Raw genomic sequence first — 21921 nt, forward strand, 5'->3', positions numbered from 1 at the left:
GGACCGACTCTGGCACTGGGCACTGCCCTGGGCTGTTTACGCTGGGACTGGACAATGTCTCTGGCATCCGTTTGTGCCCTGGTCGGTTTACCCTGTCACTAAATAATGACTCTGGAACCAGACAGTGCCCTGGACAGTTTACCCTTGCACTGGACATCTTGACTCTGGAACCAGGCTGTGCCTTAGGCTGTTTACCCTGGCACTGGAGAATGACTCTGGCACCAAAGCAGTGCCCTCAAGCCATTAACCTGCACCGGACCGACTCTGGCACTGGGCACTGCCCTGGGCTGTTTACGCTGGGACTGGACAATGTCTCTGGCATCAGTTTGTGCCCTGGTCGGTTTACCTTGGCACTGGACAATGACTCTGGAACCTGGCAGAACCATTGGCTGTTTACCCTGGCTCTGGACAATGACTGGCACTGGGCAGTGCCCTGGGGTGCTTACCTTGGCATTGGACAATGACTGAGAGTAGTCAGTGCCATGGACGTTTTACCCTGGGACTGGACAATGACTGGCACCAGTTAGTGCCCTGGGCTGATTACCCTGGCAATGTTCAATGATTGGCACTGGGCAGTTTTCCTTGGCATTGGACAATGACTCTGGCACCAGTTAGTGCCCTGGTTGATTTACCCTGTCACTGGACAATGACTGGGAGTGGACAGCGCCATGGGTGTTTTACCCTGGGACTGGACAATGACTGGCACCAGTTAGTGCCCTGGGCTGATTACCCTGGCAATGTTCAATGATTGGCACTGTGCAGTCCCCTGTGCAGTTTACCCTGTCACTGGACAATGACCCTGGAACCAGAATGTGCCTTAGGCTGTTTACCCTGGCATTGAACAATGATCCTGGAACCAGGAAGTGCCCTAGGGTGTTTACCCTGCCACTGGACAATGACTCTGGCTCCACTCGGTGCCCTTGGCTGTTTACCCTGGTAAACAGGAACCAGGCAGTGCCATGTGTTCTTTCCCCTGACATTGGACAATAACTCTGGCTCCAGTCAGTGCCCAGGGCTGTTTACCCTGTCACTGGACAATGACTGGTCCTGGTCAGTCCCCTGGGCTGTTTACCCTGGCATTGTACAATGTCTCTGGCACTGGACAGTTTACCCTAACACTGGATAAGGACTCTGGAACCATGCAATACCATGTGCTGTTTACCCTGGCACTGGACAATGACTCTGGCACCAGTTAGTGCCCTTGGCTATTCACCCTGGCAATGTTCAATGATTGGCACTGGGCAGTGCCCTGGGCAGTTTACCCTGGCACTGGGCAATGACTCCGGAATGAGGCAGTTCCCTGGGTTATTTACCCTGACATTGAACAATAACTCTGGCACCAGTTAGTGTGCTTGGCCTTTAAACCTTGGCACTAGACAATGACTTGGCACCAGTTAGTGCCCTTGGTTATTCACACTGGCAATGGTCAATTATTGGCACCGGGCAGTGCCCTGGGCAGTTTACCCTGGCACTGGACAATGACTCTGGGACCAGGCAATGCCCTGGACTGTTTACCCTGGCACTTGCCAATGACTCAGACCTAAAGTACTGCCCTTGAGCAGTTACCCTGCCATTGGACATTGACTCTGACACCAGGCAGTGCCCTGGGTTGTTTACCCTGGCACTGGACAATGGCTGGTCCTGGCCAGTCCTCTGGGCTGTTTACCCTGGCATGTGACAATGGCCCTGGCACTGAAGAATTCTGGGCTCCAGGCACTACCCCGGGCAGTTTACGTGTCACTGGACAATGACTGGGAGTGGTTAGTGCCATGGACGTGTTACCCTGGGACTGGACAGTGAGTGCCCTGGGCTGATTAACCTGGCAATGTTCAATGATTGGCACTGGGCAGTTCCCTGGGCATTACCCTGGCACTGAACAATGATGCTGGAACCAGACAGTGCCCTGGACAGTTTACCCTTGCACTGGACAATGACTCTGGAACCAGGTTGTGCCTTAGGCTGTTTACCCTGGCACTGGAGAATGACCCTGGCACCAAAGCAGTGCCCTCAAGCCGCTACCCTGCACTGGACATTGACTCTGGGACTGGACGCTGCCCTGTGCAGTTTACCCTGGCACAGCCCAATGGATCTGGCACTGGTTAATGGCCTCGTCTGTTTACCTGGCATTGCACAATGTCTCTGGCACTGGGCAGTTTACCTTGACACTGGACAATGAATCTGGCACCAGTTAGTGCCTTAGGCTGTTTACCTTGGCACTGGACAATGACTCTGGAACCTGGCAGAGCCATTGGCCGTTTACCCTGTCACTGGACACTGACTAGCATGGGGCAGTGCCCTGGGCTATTTACCTTGGCACTGGACAATGTCTCTGGAACCTGGAAGAGCCATTGGCTGTTTACCCTGTCACTGGACACTGACTAGCACTGTGTAGTGCCCTGGGATGTTTACCTAAGCACTGGACAATGTTTCTGGCATCTGTTTGTGCCCTGGTCGGTTTACCCTGACACTGGACAATGACTCTGTAACCAAAGCAGTGCCCTTGAGCAGTTAACCTGCCACTGGACATTTTCTATGACACTGGGTGGTGCCCTGGCTTGCTTGCCCTGGCACTAGACAATGACCTTGGAATCAGGCATTGCCTTGGGCTGTTTACCCTGGCATTGGACAATGTCACTGGAACCTGCAGAGCCATTGGCTGTTTACCCTGTCAATGGACAATGACCGGCACCAGGCAGTGACCCTGGGCAGTTTACCCTGGCACTGGACAATGACACTGGCACCAAAACTATGCCCTTGAACAGTTAGCCTGGTACCGAACATTTACTCTGACACCCGGCAGTGTCCTGGGTAGTTTATCCTGGAATTGGACAATGTCTCTGGCACCAAAGCAGTGTCCTTGAGTAGCTAACCTTGCACTGGACATTGACTCTGGCACCAGGCAATGTCCTGGGTAGTTTAGCCTGGCACTGGACAATGAAATGCACTGGGCATTTTACCCAAGCACTGGACAATGACTCTGAAACCAGCCAGTGCACCGGGCTCTTTACCCTGACACTGGACAATGCTTCTTGAACCAGGCAGTCCCTGGGCTGTTTACCCTGGCACTTGCCAATTACTCAGACACAAAGTACTGCCCTTGAGCAGTTACCCTGGCACAAGATATTTAGTCTGGCACATGGCAGTGCCCTGGGCAATTTAGCCTGGCACTGGGCAAAGACTGGCATTGGGCTGTTGACCCTGGAATTGTACAGTCTCTGGCACTGGGCAGTTTACCCTGATATTGGACAATGTATCTGGCACCAGTTAGTTCCATGGGCAGTTTACCCTGGCACGGGACACTGACTGACACTGTGAAGTGCCTTGGGCTGTTAAACTGGAATTGTGCAATTATTCTGGCACCAGTTAGTCTCCTGGGCTGTTTACCCTGGCACCGGACAATGACTCTGGCACCAGACAGTTCCCTGGGATGATTACCCTGGCATTGTACAATGACTCTGGCACCACTCAGTGCCCTGGGCTTCTTTCCCTGGTAGACAGGAACCAGGCAGTGCCATGTGTTGTTTACCCTGACATTGGACAATGACTGGCACCAAAGTACTGCCATTGAACAGTTACCCTAACACCGGATATTTACTCTGGCACATGGCAGTGACCTGTGCAGTTTAATCTGGCACTGGTCTATGACTCTTGCACTGGTTAGTGCCCTAATCTGTTTACGCTGACATTGTACAATATCTCTGGCACTTGGCAGTTTAACCTGACACTGGACAATGTTTCTGGCACCAGTTAGTGCCTTGGACTGTTTATCCTGACACTGGACAATGACTCTGCCACTGGGTAGTACCCTGGGCTGTTTATCCTGGCACTGGACAATGACTCTGGAACATGGCAGAGCCATTGGCTGTTTACCTTGGCACTGGACACTGACTGGCACCGGGCAGTGGCCTGGGCTGTTTACCTTGGCATTGGACAATGACACTGTTACCACTAAGTGCCCTGGGCAGTTTCCACTGGCACGGGACAGTTACACTGGCACTGGTTAGCACACTGTGCCGTTTCCCCTGACACTGGACAGTGAAACTGACACCTGTTAGTGCCATGCACTGTTTGCCCCGACACTGGAAAATTATTGGCACTGGACAATGACTCTGGTACCAAGGCAATGCCCTTGACCATTTACCCTGGCACTGGTCAGTACCCTGGACAATTTACCCTGTCACTGGACTATGACTGGAACCTGACAGAGCCATTGGCTGTTTACCCTGGCACTGAACACTGACTGGCACCGGGGAGTGCCCTGGTCTGTTTAACTTGGTGTTGGACAATTACACTGGCACCAGTTAGTGCCCTGGACAGTTTATCCTGGCACTGGACAGTGACACTGACACCAGTTAGTGCCCTCCACTGTTTACCCTGACACTGGACAATGACTGTCACCAAAACAGGGATCTTGAGTGGTTATCCTTCCCACTGGACACTGACTGGCACTGGGCAGTGCCCTGGGCTGTTTACCTTGGCATTGGACAATGACACTGGCACCACTAAGTGCCCTTGACAGTTTACCCTGGCACTGGGCAGTGATACGGGCACCAGTTAGTGCCCTGCTCTGTTTACCCTGACACTGGACAATGACTGGCACTGGACAATGACTGGTACCAAGGCAATGCCCTTGACCATTTATCCCGATACCAGACTGACTCTGGCACCAGGGTGTGCCCTGGGAAGTTTTACCCTGGCACTGGTCAGTACCCATGGCCATTTACCCTGGTACTGGACAATGACTCTGGTACCTGGCAGAGCCATTGGCTGTTTACCCTGGCACTGGACACTGACTGGCACTGGGCAGTGCCCTGGGCTGTTTAACATAATTGGACAATGACACTGGCACCAGTTAGTGCCCTGGGCAGTTTATCCTGGCACGGGACAGTGACACTGTCACCAAAACAGTGCTCTTGAGTGGTTATCCTTCCCACTGGACATTGACATTGGACAGTGCCCTGGGCTATTTAACTGGGCACTGGACAATGGCTGGTCCTGGCCAGTCCCCTGGGCTGTTTACCCCGGCACTGGACAATTATTGGCACTGGGCAGTTTACCCTGGCACTTGACAATGACCCTGACACTGTACAATGACCCTGGCACTGAAGAATGCTGTGCTCCAGGCACTACCCCTGAGCAGTTTACCCTGTCACTGGACAATGATTGGGGGTGGTCAGTGCCATGGGCATGTTACCCTGAGACTGGACAATGACTGGCACCAGTTAGTGTCCTGTGCTGTTTACTCTGACACTGAACAATGACTCTGGCACCAAAACAGTGCCCTTTAGTGGTTACCCTGCCACTGCACATAGACTCTGACACTGGGAAGTGCTCTGGGCTGTTTATCCTGGCACTGGACAATGACCCTGGAACCAGGCAGAGCCCTTGGCTGTTTACCCGGACACTGGACAATGACTATGGCACCAGTTAATGTACTGGGTTTTTTTTTTTTACCCTGGCACTGGATAATGGCTGGCACTGGGCAGTGACCCAGACAGATTTCCCTGGCACTGTAAAATGTCCCGGGCACTGGACAATGACTCTGACACTAGTTATTGCCCTGGACTGATTACCCTTACACTGGGCAATATCTCTGGAACAAGGAAGTCCCCATGGCAGTTTACCCTGACACTGGACAATGACTCTGGAACCTGGCATTGTCCTAGGCTATTTACCCTGCCTTGGCCAATGACTCGCACCAGGCAGTGCCCTGGACTGTTTACCCTGGCAATGGACAATGACTGGCACCAGGCAGTGACTCTGGGCCGTTTACCCTGGCACTGGACAATGACACTGGCACCAAAACAATGCCCTTGAGCAGTTAACCTGGCACCGGACATTTACTCTGACACCCGGCAGTGTCCTGGGTAGTTCATCCTGGAATTGGACAATGACTCTGGCATCAAAGTGCCCTTGAGTAGCTAACATGGCACCGGACATTGACGGCACCGGGCAGTGTCCTGGTCAGTTTAGCCTGGCACTGGACATTGACCAGCACTGGACATTTTACCCAAGTATTGGACAATGACTGAAACCAGACAGTGCATTGGGTTCTTTACCCAATGGGACACTGGGCAATGATTCTTGAACCAGGCAGTGCCCTGGGATGTTCACCCTGGCACTGGACAATGACTCCAGCACCAGGCAGCTCCCTGGGCAGTTTACACTAGCAATGGACAATGACTGGCACCAGGCAGTGACCCTGGGCAGTTTACCCTGGCACTGGACAATGACACTGGCACCAAAACAATGCCATTGAGCAGTTAACCTGGCACCAGACATTGACTCTGGCACCTGGCAGTGTCCTGGGCACTTTACCCCGTGACTGGACAATGACTGGGACTGGTCAGTGCCCTGGGCTGATAACCCTGGCAATTTTTAATGATTAGCACTGGGCAGTCCCCTGGGCAGTTTACCCTGTCACTGAACAATGACTCTGGAACCAGACAGTGCACTGGACAGTTTACCCTCACACTGGACAATGACTCTGGAACCAGGCTGTGCCTTAGGCTTTACCTTGGCATTGAACAATGATCCTGGAACCAGGCAGTGCCCTGGGGTCTTTACACTGGCACTGGGCAGTACCCAGGGCCATTTACCCTGGCATTGGACAATGGATCTGGCACCAAAGCAGTGCCCTTGAGTAGTCACCCTACACTGGATGTTGACTCTGGCACAGGGCACTGCCCTGATCTGTTTACCCTGGCACTGGACAATGACTCTGGAACCTGGCAGAGCCATTGGCTGTTTACCCTGTCACTGGACACTGACTAGCACTGGGCAGTGCCCTGGGATATTTGCCTTGGCATTGGACAATGTCGCTGGCATCTGTTTGTGCCCTGGTCGGTTTACCCTGGCACTGGACAATGACACCGTCACCATTTAGTGCCATGTGCTGTTTACCCTGACACTGGACAATGACTCTGGAACCAAAGCAGTGCCCTTGAGCAGTTAGCCTGGTACCGAACATTTACTCTGACACCCGGCAGTGTTCTGGGTAGTTTATCCTGGAATTGGACAATGTCTCTGGCACCAAAGGAGTGCCCTTGCGTAACTAACCTTGCAATGGACATTGACTCTGGCACCAGGCAATGTCCTGGGTAGTTTAGCCTGGCATTGGACAATGACGTGCACTGGGCATTTTACCCAAGCACTGGAAAATGACCCTGAAACCAGCCAGTGCACCGGGCTCTTTACCCTGACACTGGACAATGCTTCTTGAACCAGGCAGTACCCTGGGCTGTTTACCCTGGCACTTGCCAATGACTCAGACACAAAGTACTGCCCTTGAGCAGTTACCCTGGCACAAGATATTTATTCTGGCACATGGCAGTGCCCTGGGCATTTTAGCCTGGCGCTGGACAAAGACTGGCATTAGTCAGTGTGCTGGGCTGTTGACCCTGGAATTGTACAGTCTCTGGCACTGGGCAGTTTACCCTGATATTGGACAACGTATCTGGCACCAGTTAGTTCCCTGGGCAGTTTACCCTGGCACTGGACAATGAGTCTGACACCTGGTAGTGTCCTGTGTAGTTTATCCTGGAAGTGGACAATGACTGGCACCAGTGACTCTGGCACCTGGCATTGTCCTGGGGTGTTTACCCTGCCTTGGCCAATGACTTGCACCAGGTAGTGCCCTGGGATGTTCACCCTGGCACTGGACAATGACTCCAGCAGCAGGCAGCTCCCTGGGCAGTTTACCCTGGCAATGGACAATGACTGGTACTAGGGAGTAACCCTGGGCAATTTAACCTGGCACTGGACAATGACACTGGCACCAAAGCAATGCCCTTGCGCAGTTAACCTGGCACCGGACATTGAAACTGGCACCTAGGAGTGTCCTGGGAAGTTTACCCTGTGACTGGACAATGGCAGTCAAAATTTAGTGCCCTGGATTGATTACCCTGGCAATGTTCAATGATTGGCACTGGGGAGTGCCCTGGGCAGTTTACCCTGTCACTGAACAATGTCTCTGGAACCAGGCTGTGCCTTAGGCTGCTTACCCTGGCATTGAACAATGATCTTGGAACCAGGCAGTTCCCTGGGGTGTTTACCTGGGCACTGGACAGTTCACTAGGCCATTTACCCTGCCTCTGGACAATGACTCTGGCACCAAAGCAGTGCCCTTGAGCAGTTACCCTGCACAGGACTTTGGCATTGCCCTGGTCTGTTTACCCTGGGACTGGATAATGAGTCTGGATCCTGGCAGAGCCATTGGCTGTTTACCCTGGCACTGGACACTGACGGGCACTGGGCAGTACCCTGGGCTGTTTACCATGGCGTTGCACAATTACTCTGGCACCAGTTAGTGCCCTGGGTGATTTACCCCAGCACTGGACATTGGCACTGGCACCAGTTAGTGCCCTGGTTGGTTTACCCTGGCACTGGGCAATGTCTTTGGAACCAGGAAGTCCCCTATGCAGTTTACCCTGACACTGAACAATGACTCTGGAACCAGGGAGAGCCATTGGCTGTTTACCCTGGCACTGGACAATGACTGGCACCAGGTAGTGACCCTGGGCTGTTTAACCTTCCAATGGCCAATGAATCTGACACAAAGTACTGCCCTTGAGCAGTTACCCTGTCTCAGGATATTTACTCTGCCATATGGCAGTGGCCTGGGCAATATAGCCTGGCACTGAACAAAGACTGGCACTGGTCAGTGCCCTGGGCTGTTGACCCTGGCATTGTACAATGTCTCTAGCACTGGGCAGTTTACTCAGACACTGGACAATGATTCTGGAACCATGTAATGCCATGTGCTGTTTATCCTGGCACTGGACAATGACTCTGGCACCATTTAGTGCCCTTGGCTATTCACCCTGGCAATGTTCAATGATTGGCACTGGGCAGTGCCCTGGGCAGTTTCCCCTGGCATGGACAACGACTCTGGAACCAGGCAGTGCCCTGGACTGTTTACCCTTGCACTGGGGAATGTCTCAGGAACCAGGAAGTGACCCTGGGCAGTTTACCCTGGCACTGGACAATGACACTGGCACCAAAGCAATGCCCTTGAGTAGCTAACCTGGCACCGGACATTGACTCTGACACCTGGCAGTGTCCTGGGTTGTTTATCCTGGAATTGGACAATGACTCTGGCACCAAAGCAGTGCCCTTGAGTAGCTAACCTGGCACTGGCCATTGACTCTGGCACAGGGCAGTGTCCTGGGTAGTTTAGCCTGGCACTGAACAATGACAGGCATTGGGCATTTTACCCAAGCACTGGACAATGACTCTGAAACCAGCCAGTGCATTAGGCCCTTTACCCAATGTGACACTGGGCAATTATTCTTGAACCAGGCAGTGACCCTTGGGCTGTTTAACCTTCCAATGGCCAATGACTCTGACACAAAGTACTGCCCTTGAGCAGTTACCCTGTCTCAGGATATTTACTCTGCCATATGGCAGTGGCCTGGGCAATATAGCCTGGCACTGAACAAAGACTGGCACTGGTCAGTGCTCTGGGCTGTTGACCCTGGCATTGTATAATGTCTCTAGCACTGGGCAGTTTACCCAGACACTGGACAATGACTCTGGAACCATGTAATGCCATGTGCAGTTTACCCTGGCACTGGACAATGACTCTGGCACCATTTAGTGCCCTTGGCTATTCACCCTGGCAATGTTCAATGATTGGCACTGTGCAGTGCCCTGGGCAGTTTACCCAGGCACTGGGCAATGGCTCTGGAAGGAGGCAGTGCACTGGGTTATTTACACTGACATTGGGCAGTTACTCTGGCACCAGTTAGTGCACGTGGGGTTTTTTTTTAAACCATGGCACTGGATAATGACTGGCACCAGTTAGTGCCCCTGTTTATTCACTCTGGCAATGTTCAATGATTGGCACTGGGCAGTGCCCTGGGCAGTTTCCCCTGGCATGGACAATGACCCTGGAACCAGGCAGTGCCCTGGACTGTTTACCCTTGCACTGGGGAATGTCTCAGGAACCAGGAAGTGACCCTGGGCAGTTTACCCTGGCACTGGACAATGACACTGGCACCAAAGCAATGCCCTTGAGTAGCTAACCTGGCACCGGACATTGACTCTGACACCTGGCAGTGTCCTGGGTTGTTTATCCTGGAATTGGACAATGACTCTGGCACCAAAGCAGTGCCCTTGAGTAGCTAACCTGGCACCGGCCATTGACTCTGGCACAGGGCAGTGTCCTGTGTAGTTTAGCCTGGTACTGGACAATGACAGGCATTGGGCATTTTACCCAAGCACTGGACAATGACTCTGAAACCAGCCAGTGCATCGGGTCCTTTACCCAATGTGACACTGGGCAATTATTCTTGAACCAGGCAGTGCCCTGGGCTATTTACTCTGGCATTGAACAATGACTCAGACACCAGTTAATGAACTGGGCTGTTTACTCTGGCAATGTTCAATGATTGGCACTGGGCAGTGTCTTGGGCAGTTTACCCTGTCACTGAACAATGTCTCTGTCACCCGACAGTGACCTGGTCCATTTACCCTGATACTGGACAATGTCTCCGGCACCAGGCAGTGCCCGTGGGCCATTAACCCTGGCACCGGACATAGATTCTGGCACCTGGCAGAGTCCTGGGCAGTTTATCCTGTGACTGGACAATGACTGGGACTGTCAGTGCCCTGGGCAGTTTACCCTGTCATTGAACAACGACTCCTGAACCAGACAGTGCCCTGGACAGTTAGTGCACTTGGGTTTTTTAACCATGGCACTGGATAATGACTGGCACCAGTTAGTGCCCCTGTTTATTCACTCTGGCAATGTTCAATGACCGGCACTGGGCAGTGCTCTGGGCAGTTTCCCCTGGCATGGACAATGACTCTGGAACCAGGCTGTGTCTTAGGCTGTTTACCCTGGCATTGAACAATGATCCTGGGACCAGGCAGTACCCTGGGGTGTTTACCCTGGCACTGGGCAGTACAGTGGGCCATTTAACCCGGCATTGGACAATGACTCTGTCACCAAAGCAGTGCCCTCGAGCAGTTACCCTGCACTGGAAATTGACTCTGGCACTGAGCACTGCCCAGGTCTGTTTACCCTGGCATTGGACTATGACTCTGGAACCTGGCAGAGCCATTGGCTGTTTATCCTGGCACTAGACAGTGACTGGCACTGGGCAATGACTCTGGCACCAAGGCAATGCCCTCGACAATTTACCCTGGTACCAGACATCGACTCAGGCACAAGGGAGTCCCCTGGGCAGTTTACCCGGACACTGGGCAATACCCTGGGCCATTTACCCTGGCACTGGACAATGACTCTGGAACCTGGCAGAGCCATTGGCTGTTTACCCTGACACTGGACAATGACTATGGCACCAGTTAGTGTACTGGGCTTTCTACCCTGGCACTGGATAATGGCTGGCACTGGGCAGTGACCCAGACAGATTTCCCTGGCACTGTAAAATGTCCCGGGCACTGGACAATGACTCTGACACTAGTTATTGCTCTGGACTGTTTACCCTTACACTGGGCAATATCTCTGGAACCAGGAAGTCCCCATGGCAGTTTACCCTGACACTGGACAATGACTCTGGAACCTGACATTGTCCTAGGCTATTTACCCTGCCTTGGCCAATGACTCGCACCAGGCAGTGCCCTGGACTGTTTACCCTGGCAATGGACAATGACTGGCACCAGGCAGTGACTCTGGGCAGTTTACCCTGGCACTGGACAATGACACTGGCACCAAAACAATGCCCTTGAGCAGTTAACCTGGCACCGGACATTTACTCTGACACCCGGCAGTGTCCTGGGTAGTTCATCCTGGAATTGGACAATGACTCTGGCATCAAAGTGCCCTTGAGTAGCTAACATGGCACTGGACATTGACGGCACCGGGCAGTGTTCTGGTCAGTTTAGCCTGGCACTGGACATTGACCAGCACTGGACATTTTACCCAAGTACTGGACAATGACTGAAACCAGCCAGTGCATTGGGTTCTTTACCCAATGGGACACTGGGCAATGATTCTTGAACCAGGCAGTGCCCTGGGATGTTCACCCTGGCACTGGACAATGACCCCAGCACCAGGCAGCTCCCTGGGCAGTTTACACTAGCAATGAACAATGACTGGCACCAGGCAGTGACCCTGGGCAGTTTACCCTGGCACTGGACAATGACTGGCACCAGTTAGTGCTCTGGGCTGATAACCCTGGCAATGTTCAATGATTAGCACTGGGCAGTCCCATGGGCAGTTTACCCTGTCACTGAACAATAACTCTGGAACCAGACAGTGCACTGGACAGTTTACCCTCGCACTGGACAATGACTTTGGAACCAGGCTGTGCCTTAGGCTGTTTACCTTGGCATTGAACAATGATCCTGGAACCAGGCAGTGCCCTGGGGTCTTTACCCTGGCACTGGGCAGTACCCTGCGCCATTTACACTGGCACTGGACAATGGCTCTGGCACCAAAGCAATGCCCTTGAGTAGTTACCCGACATCAGATGTTGACTCTGGCACTGGGCATTGCACTGGTCCGTTTACCCTGGCACTGGACAATGACTCTGGAACCTGGCAGAGCCATTGGCTGTTTACCCTGGCACTGGACACTGACTGGCACTGGGCAGTGCCCTGGGCTGTTTACCTTGGCATTGGACAATGACTCTGGCACCAGTTAGTGCCATGGGTGGTTTACCCTGGCACTGGACAGTGACACTGGCACCAGTTAGTGTCCTGTGCTGTTTACCCTGACACTGGACAATGACTCTGGCACCAAAACAGAGCCCTTGAGTGGTTACCCTGCCACTGGACATTGACTCTAACACTGGGCAGTGCCCTAGGCTGTTCATCCTGGCACTGGATAATGGCTGGTTCTGGCCAGTTCCCTGGGCTGTTTACTCTGGCAATGAACAATGACTCGGGCACCACTCAGTGCCCTGGGCTGTTTACTCTGGCACTGGACATTGATTGGCACCAGGCAGTGCCCCTGGGCAGTTTACCCTGGCACTGCACAATGACTCTGGCACCAAAGCAGTGCACTTGAGCAGTTACCCTGGCATTGCCTCTGGCACCCTGCAGTGCCCTGGGCAGTGCCTTGGGCCATTTACCCTGGCACTGGGCACTGCCGTTGGTTTTCCACAATCCTCTGCTGTTCCCACTGAATAGCTCAGCATGAATAAAGTGTTTGTACATCTTCCCTGCTCGTCCCCCTCCACCTTCCCCAGGGACCACGCTCTCCTTAATTCCCGAGTCACTCATGACTTCTCTCCAATCCCCCACCCCCCAACTTTGGCACCTAGTCCCTGCGGCCGCTAATGTCCATGCCTCCTCGCTTGCCACCATTCGGGACCCCAAACAGCTCTTCCAAGCGAAGCAACCCTTCACCTCTGTATCCGTGGGTATCGCCAACTGTGTCCGGTGCTTCTATCAGGGTCTCCCCTATGTCGGGGAGCCTGGGAGCAGACTGGGAGATCACTGAACACCTTTGCTCCATCATCTCCCAGTTTCCAACCACTTCGATTCCGCGTCCCCCTCCTGCACTGACGTGTCTGTCCATGGCCTCGTGTACTGTCCCACCGAAACCACCTGTAAATCGGAGGATTAGCCCCTGGATTTCCGTCTGGGTGCTCTCTAACCAGGCGGCATTGTCGTCGACGTCTCCTGTCACCGCACTGCTCGTCTAAAATTACAAATTTACAAATTACTCCTTTCCTCCAGCTCTCCATCCTCTCCCCCTCCATTCACAGAGCTGTCCCCCCTTTTGCTGCTGTACCCTCCCTCCCTATCACCTCCTACTTGTGGGACTGTGCTCCTCCCCCTGCCCCTCTCTCCACCATTTGGTTCGGGCGCCTGCCGATATTTTGCCCGTCCTTTGACAAAGGGCTTAAGCCCGAAACATCAGTTCTGTATCCTTACCTTTGCTGTATAAAGGACACTGTTCGACCTGCTGAGTTTCTACAGCATCGTGTTTTTACCAAAGAGTCTGTAGAAATGTAGAACCCTCCAGCGCAGAAACAGGCCCCCTCAGCCTGTGCTGAACTATTCTTCTGCCTCGTCCCACTGACCTGCACCCCTCCTGTCCACGGACCTGTGCAAATTCTTCTTATATCTTAAAACCGAGCCCGCAATCACCACCTCAGCTCGTTCCACACTCTCTGTGTTCCCCCTAAACTTTCCTCTTTAACCCATGCCCTCTGGTTTGGATCTCACCCACCCTACATTTTTTCTGTCTGTCCCCCTCATAATTTCCAAACCTGTTTAACCTGCCCCTGTAACTCAGTTCCTGAAGTCCGGGCAACATCCCAGTAAATCGCTGCCCTCTTTCTATCTTATTGATATCTTTCCTGTAGTTCAGTGACCAAAACTGCACATAATGCTCCCAATTTGGCCTCACTAATGTCTAGTACAACTTTACCATCACGTCCCAACTCCTGGACTCAATACTTTGATTTATTAAGGCCAATATGCCAAAAGCTCTCTTTATGACCCTGTCCCGTTAGAAGGAAGCTGTAAAAGCAGATATTAAACGATGAGGGAACTCAGCCGGTCTCATAGTGTCCAAAGGAGGTAAACCTATAAAATTGTAATTTTAGACGTGCAGTGCGGTGACAGGCCCTATCAGTCCACGAGCCCGCGCCATCCAATTTACACCCCATTAACCTATAACCCCCGATACGTTTCGAACGGCAGGAGATCCCCCCCCTTGGGGGAAACCCAGGCAGACATAGGGGAGAACATACACATGCACAGCGCCGGGGGTGTGGGGTTCGAACCCTGGTTCCAATCGCTGGCACTGTAAGAGCTTCTCCAATCGTGCTGCCCCGGAAGTTAGGTGACCAAAACTGCACACAATACTCAACACTATGTTGGTTAAACCCCACCCCCCTCCCGCCGCAAACAAACTTGGGGCCCCATTTTATTTTAATACCAAAACATTTATTTCAACAAACATGACAAACCCTACTTAGAGAGAGAAATAAATAATGTGCGATGAGCGGTAAATCAATACAATTTACATTTTCGAATTAAAATCCCGATAGAACATCGAACACGACAGTATAGTGTTCTTTGACCCATTCCCATGTTGATCTCACTACTTTTAGAACATTAAAGCAGGCTCTTCAGCCCTCAATGTGGTGCCGACCCATATATTCCTTAATAAAGAGTACTAACCCCTCCCTGCCCTGTAACCCTCTATTTTCCTCCCATCCGTGGCTCTGTCAAGGAGTCTTTTAAATGTTCCAGCTCCACCACTTACCCCTGGCGAGGCATTCCAGGCCCCTACAACTCTCTGTGTAAAAAAAAAAAGCTTCCCTTCCTTCAGTTTGTACAGATGTCCTCTGGTGTCTGGGAAACAGGAGCTGGCCGTCCACCCTATCTACGCCTCTCAGAATCTTGTCGACCCCTACCAAGTCTCCTCTCATCCTTCTATGCTCCAAAGCTCTGCTAACCTTGCCACATGAGACTTGTTTCCCAATCCAGGCAACATCCTGGTGAATTTCCTCTGCCCCTTCTCTGTAGCTTCCCCATCCTTCCTGCAATGAGGTGACCAGAACTGAACACAATGCTCTAAGTGGGGTCTGACCAGAGATTTGTAGAGTTGCAACATGACCTCTCGGCTCCTGAACTCAATCCCCCCCGACAAATGAAGCCCAGCGTCCCATAGGCCTTCTTAACGATTCTCTCATCCTGTGCGGCGACCTTGAGGGACCGTATTGATTTGGACCCCAAGGTCCCTCTGTTCCTCCACACCGTTGAGTAAGTGACCATTAACCCTTCTGGTTTGTCCTTCCAAAATACATAATCTCACACTGATCTGGATTGAACTGCATCTGCCACTTCTCCGCCCGACTCGTCATCCTGTCTATATCCTCTTGTAACCTGTGACAACCCTCAGTTCCATCCACAACTCCTCCAGCCACAAACTGACCGACTTGTTCTTCCAGGTCATTTATAAAAGTCCCAAAGAGCAGGGGTCCCTGCAGCCCCTCCACAAGTCACAGGCAGAATCCTTTCCATCCAAGACTATCTGCTTTCTAGAAGAAAGCCAATTTTTAAAATTCACCCCAGCCAATTTTATTACTTACCATATAACCATATACAGCACAGAACAGGCCAGTTTGGCCCTACTAGTCCATGCTGGAACAAATCCCCACCCTCCTAGTCCCACTGACCAGCACCTGGTCCATACCCCTCCAATCCTCTCCCCTCCATGTAATTATTCAGTCTTTCCTTAAATGTAAATAACGTCCTTGCTTCAACCACCTCTGCTGGAAGCTTATTCCACATCCCAACCACCCTTTGTGTGAAGAAATTTCCCCTCATGTTCCCCTTATAATTTTCCCCCTGTAATCTCAACCCATGGCCTCTGGTTTGAATATCCCCCACTCTTAATTGAAAAAGCCTATCCACGTTGACTCTCTCTGTCCCTTTTAAAATCTTGAATACCTCCATCAAATCCCCCCTCGATCTTTTACACTCCAGAGAAAAAAGCCCCAGGCTGCTCAACCTTTCACTGTAACTCAAACCCTGACATCCTGTCAACATTCTCGTGAACCTTCTCTGCACTCTCACTATTTTGTTTATATCCTTCCTATAATTCGGTGACCAAAACTGCACACAGTATTCCAAATTTGGCCTCACCAACGCTTTGTACAATTTCATCATAACATCCCAACTCTTGAATTCAATACTCCGATTTATGAAGGCCAACATTCCAAATGCTTTCTTCACCACTCTATCTACCTGAGTATCAGCCTTGAGGGTATGTACTATTTACCATAACTCCTAAATCCCTTTGTTGCTCTGCACTCCTCAATTGTCTACCATTCAATGCATATGACCTATATAGATTTGTCTTTCCTAAATGCAACACTTCACACTTATCCGTATTAAATTCCATCAGCCATTTCTCAGCCCACTCCTCTAGCTTTCCTATATCTCTTTTTAAGCTATGGTAATCTTCCTCACTGTCCACAATACCACCAATCTTTGTATCATCTGTAAACTTACTTATCCAATTTACCAACCCTTCTTCCTGATCATTAATATATATAACAAACAATAGTGGACCCAGGACCGATCCCTGAGGAACTCCACTAGTCACCAGCCTCCAATTGGACAAACACTTTTCCACCACTACTCTCTGACACCTCCCATCCAACCATTGCTGAATCCATTTCACTACCTCCTTATTTATATCTAATGCCTCCACCTTTTTTCCTAACCTCCTGTGGGGAACTTTGTCAAAAGCTTTACTAAAGTCTAAATAGACAACATCCACAGCCTTCCCTTCATCAATCTTTTTTGTAACCCCCTTGAAAAACTCTATAAGGTTTGTTAAGCATGATCTACCCCTGACAAAACCATGCTGACTACTTCCTATCAATCCCTGTTCTTCCAAATATTTGTAAATGCCATCCCTCAGAACACTTTCCATCAACTTACACACCACAGACGTCAGACTCACAGGTCTATAATTTCCAGGCTTACATTTGGACCCTTTCTTAAACAGCGGAACAACATGAGCCACCCTCCAATCCTCTGGCACTACCCCCGTGACCAGTGACATGCTAAATATCTCTATTAATGGCCCCACTATCTGTACACTAGCCTCCCTGAGTGTCCTTGGGAATACATTGTCCGGGCCCGGAGATTTGTCCACCTTTAGCTTTTTTAACACAGCCATCACTACCTCCTCAGTTATCCTTATATGATTCATGACCTCCCCACTATTTTTCTTTCCTTCAACTGGTACAATATTTTTTTCCCTAGTGAATACCGAGGAAAAGAAATCATTTAAAATTTCCCCCTTCTCCTCTGACTTTTCACTCAGCCTACCCTCACTATCTACAAGTGGTCCAATTTTATCCCTCACTAATCTTTTACTTTTAATGTACTTATAGAAACCCTTTGGATTTATTTTTACTCTGCCTGCCAAAGCCTCTTTGTGCCTCTTTTGGGCCTTTCTAATCTCTTTCTTAAGATTTTTTCTACACTCCTTGTAGTCCTCTTTCAATTTCTCATCACCCTGCTGTTTATACCTCTTGTACACGTCCCTCTTTCTCCTAACCAAATTTCTAATATTCCTCGAAAACCAAGGCTCACTATGACTTCCAGCCTTTCCTTTGATCCTCACTGGGACATAACTACTCTGTACTCTCAAAATTTCTTCTTTGAATATTCTCCCTTTTTCATTTACATCCTTTCCTGAAAAAAATCATGTCCCACTCAATACTCCCCAAATCCATTCTCATTCCTTCGAAATTTGCTTTTCTCCAATCCAGAACCTCAAGTTTAGGCCCTTCCCTAAAACTACCCTAAAACTAACAGAGTTATGATCACTAGACCCAATTTGTTCTCCAATATTAACCTCAGACACCTGACCTATCTCGTTCCCTAACAGGAGATCCAGTATTACCATGCACATGATCCCCCTGGCTTGGGAGGGGCACTGTTCCCAGAACTCGGTCACTGTCCCCTTGAACACAGAGTCCTCCCACTTTTAATGACACGTGGGCCTGGATCCGAAAGTTTGGGACCCTTCAGCAAAAAGTCAGCCTGTGGGATCTTGCTGAGCCCAAATTGGCAGCCGTTCTTCCTCCTCGACGATGGGTCTGATGAAACCTTCCCCCCCACTCCCCACCAGCTGCCTACTAGGTGCTCTGAGATCAGCAGAGTGGGGGCGAAAGGGTAGTGGGAGGAGCAGGGTATTTCTCGGGGGTTGCCGACCTAATGCCCCACCCCTTGCTCTCTCCCACAGAGTAAAGACATTGGACTACACATACAGGAGGAGTTGCTGAAGGTCATCGACGAGCTGCAGATTGTGCGTACCACAAACTGAACGTGTCTCACATGAGACCTGGGGTCTCTGCCCCCTCTCTCTCTCCCCCCATCCCTCTCTCTTCCCCCTTCCCTCTCTCTCTCTCTCTCTCTCTCTCTCTCTCTCTCTCTCTCTTTCCCCCTCTCTGGCTCTTCCCCACTCTCTCTTCCCTATCTCCTTCCTCTCCCTCCCCCTCTCCATCCCTCTTCCCCTTCTCCCTCTCTCCCCTCCTTTCTCTCTTTTCCCTCTCTCTTCTACCCCCTACCCCCTCCCTCTCTCTCCTCCACCCCCCTCTCCCCCTCCTTCCTCCCTCCCTTCTCTTTTCCCTTTCCCTCCCTCTCTCTCCTCTCACCCTCCCTCTCTCTTACCCTTCTCTCCCTCTTCTCTCCCCTTTCTCCCCCTCCCTCTCTCTTCCTCTCTCCTCCCCCTCTCTCCCGCCCTCTTTCTCTTCTGCCCTCTCTCTCTTCCCACTCCCTCCTGCCCCCCTCCCACTCCCCCTCTCTCCTCCCCCTCTCTCCCCCTCTCTCTTCCACCCTCCCACCCTCTCTCTCCCACCCTCTCTCTCTTCTGCCCTTTCTCTCTCTTCCGCCCTCTCTCTCTCTTCCGCCCTCTCTCTCTCTTCCACCCTCTTCCCACTTTCTCCCTCTTCCGCCCCCCTCCCTCTCTCCTGCCCCCTCCCTCTCTCTTCTGCCCCCTCTCTCTCTCCCACCCCCCTCTCTCTCTCTCTCTCTTCCCCTCCCTCTCTCCCCCTCTCTTCTCCATCCCCCTCTCCCCACCCCCCCATCCACCCACCCCCCCCCCCCACTACTGGTGATTACACGAAGACTGGCAGAAGGGGTGAGGTTGATCTTTGAACACAACAGGATGTAGATCAGTGGCAGATAACGGGGCAGAGCTATGGTGGAAGGAGTTTAATCTGAAGAAGTGTGAGGACTGGGAGGATGGGGCCTGCACGAGCAGTCAGGGTGGGATAGAAGGTGTGTGGTCCGCCTGGCTTCATTGGCAGGCGGGTGGGCCACTGAGGGTAAAAGAAAGGTCTTGTTGGATGTTTGCTGAGGATTCATTGTGGCTGTCCCATCACAAGAAGGATGTGGAGGCTTTAAGAATAGAACACTACAATACAGGACAGGCCCTTTGGCCCTCGATGCGGTGCTGACCCATATATTCTTTATAAAATGTACTAACCCTATCCCATAACCCTCTATTTTTCTTCCATCTATAGGCCTGTCTAAAAGTTTCTTAAATGTGCCAGCCTCCACCTCTCTGAGTAAAAAAAAACACTTCACTCCCTTCACTTTGTACAGACATCCCCTGGAGTTTGCTGATCCTGCCCTGTGAACCAGGCATTGGCCGTCCACCCTCTCTACGCCTCTCAGAATCTTGTCGACCTCTATCATCTCCTCTTATCCTTCTGCACTCTAAAGAGAAAAGTCCCGGCTCTGCTAAAAATTTGCCTTCTGGAGCGGGGGGACGTTGCCCGCGATCGGCTCGTTTCTCTTTGATCACCCATTCCACCTCTTTCTCCAAACGCCCTTTTTAATGTTGCAGAAGGGTTCTGCCTTGATATAAGGTTGCGATCTTTGGGAGAGGTCGGATAAACTTCTGGGGAGGGTGTTGGTGGAAGATAGGAAGGGGAGTCAAAGAGTCTCTTTTTTTCCCCTCAGATGAAGGAAGACGTGGGCCTGGGACGATTTTTTTCACTCAGAGAGTAGTGGGTGGCCGATACAGGCTGGCAGGTGGTGGTGGGAGCAGATCGTCGTTGTTGGGGGGCTTGAAAGAGCAGGGAATGGAGAGGTATAGATCATTCCGGTGAACTTGGGCGTCGTGTTCGATGCGGAGCCTGGTGTGTAGGGGGGTGGGGGGCCTGTTCCTGCCTGGTGCTGTTCGATGGACTCAGGTTTCAGAATCAGATTTATTATATGAGCCTGTACCTCCCAATTCAGATCCCATTGACCTACACTCCCGGTATGTCACGAACGGTGGGAGCCCCCGGGGAAAACCCACGCAGGCATGGGGGAGAACGTACAAACTCCTCACAGGCAGCACAGTGATTTGAATCCCAGTCGCTGTGGCCGCTACGCCATTCTATGTGACACGGACTGTCCCCACCCCCCAGGGGAAAAATTGCAATTCCATAAATAGAAGTTTTTTAAAAAAATCAGTGCCAAAACAGAAAAGTGAGGCTGTGTCTGGGGTTCGCTGTCTGTTCAGGAATCTGATGGCAGGGGGAAGAAGCCGTCCTTGTGCCACTGAGTGCTCATCTTCGGGCTCCTGGACCTTTTCCCCGATGGGAGCAGAGTGAAGAGGGGTGCCTATGTCCTCGATGGAGTGAAGTCTGGTGCCTGGGATGTCCCAGGTCAAGTTGGCGCCTCCGTCCCAGGTGGGGATGCGACTGGCCAAAACGGTCCACCTGAAAAGTCTGTAAAAGTCTGCAAGAATCCTCACGGTCCAGGCGCTGGTGAGCCTTCCTTGTGATCTCATCGACATGGAGGCCCCAGGAATTGGAAGTCCTTGACCCTCTCTGCGACTGAGCCCTCGATGTGTTCCCCTGATTCCCTCCCGACGTCCACCATCGTCTCCTTGGTTTTTGCTGATGTTAAGCACAAGGCTTGTTGTTGTGACACTGCTCAATGAACCAATCTGCTCCCCCAACCCCCCCGCCCCCGGACGATCCCTCGCTGCTGCTGGGATTCTTGTAGACGGCACTGGCCGCAGGGTCATGGGTTAGAGACTTGGATAGATTCGGAGAGCAGGCAGAGAGGTGGGCCAGGTGAAATGCAGTGTTGGAAAGTGTGTGGTTGGGGCAGAAGAAATGGACGGGTGGACTATTATTTAGAGGGGGAGAAAATTCAAAATCCCGAGGTGCCGCAGGGGCCTGGGGGTCGTTGTGCAGGATCCCCTGAAGGTTGGGTTGGCGGAGAAGGAGGCGAATGCAGAGTTGGGATTACATAAAAGATCAGGGATGGGGCGTTGAGACTCTACAAAGTGCGGGGAGGCCTCACTTGGAGAACTGCGTCCAATTCTAGGCGCCATATTCGAGGAGAGATGAGCCTGCATTGTTGGAGAGGGTTCAGGGAGACTGATCCCAGGAATATTGTTTCTGTATCTGTATCTTTGCACAGTTTGATCTGCTGAGATTCTCCAGTGTCGTGATTTTACTTCAACCC

The 21921-nt window shown here is 51.7% G+C and overlaps 1 protein-coding gene across 10 annotated transcripts in view; it reads left to right on the forward strand.

Annotated features, from left to right (window-relative positions):
• Nucleotides 1-21921, forward strand: part of LOC138759173 (SLIT-ROBO Rho GTPase-activating protein 3-like) — a 90926-nt gene that overhangs the window by 13643 nt on the left and 55362 nt on the right. For all 10 annotated transcript variants that reach the window (XM_069929194.1, XM_069929199.1, XM_069929200.1 and 7 more), the window contains one exon: nt 18695-18757. In XM_069929194.1, the coding sequence (XP_069785295.1) occupies nt 18695-18757 (63 nt within the window). The remainder of the gene's footprint in view (nt 1-18694; nt 18758-21921) is intronic.

The sequence above is a fragment of the Narcine bancroftii genome, chromosome 3 (genome assembly GCF_036971445.1).
Source record: "Narcine bancroftii isolate sNarBan1 chromosome 3, sNarBan1.hap1, whole genome shotgun sequence".
In the NCBI taxonomy this organism is placed as follows: domain Eukaryota; kingdom Metazoa; phylum Chordata; class Chondrichthyes; order Torpediniformes; family Narcinidae; genus Narcine; species Narcine bancroftii.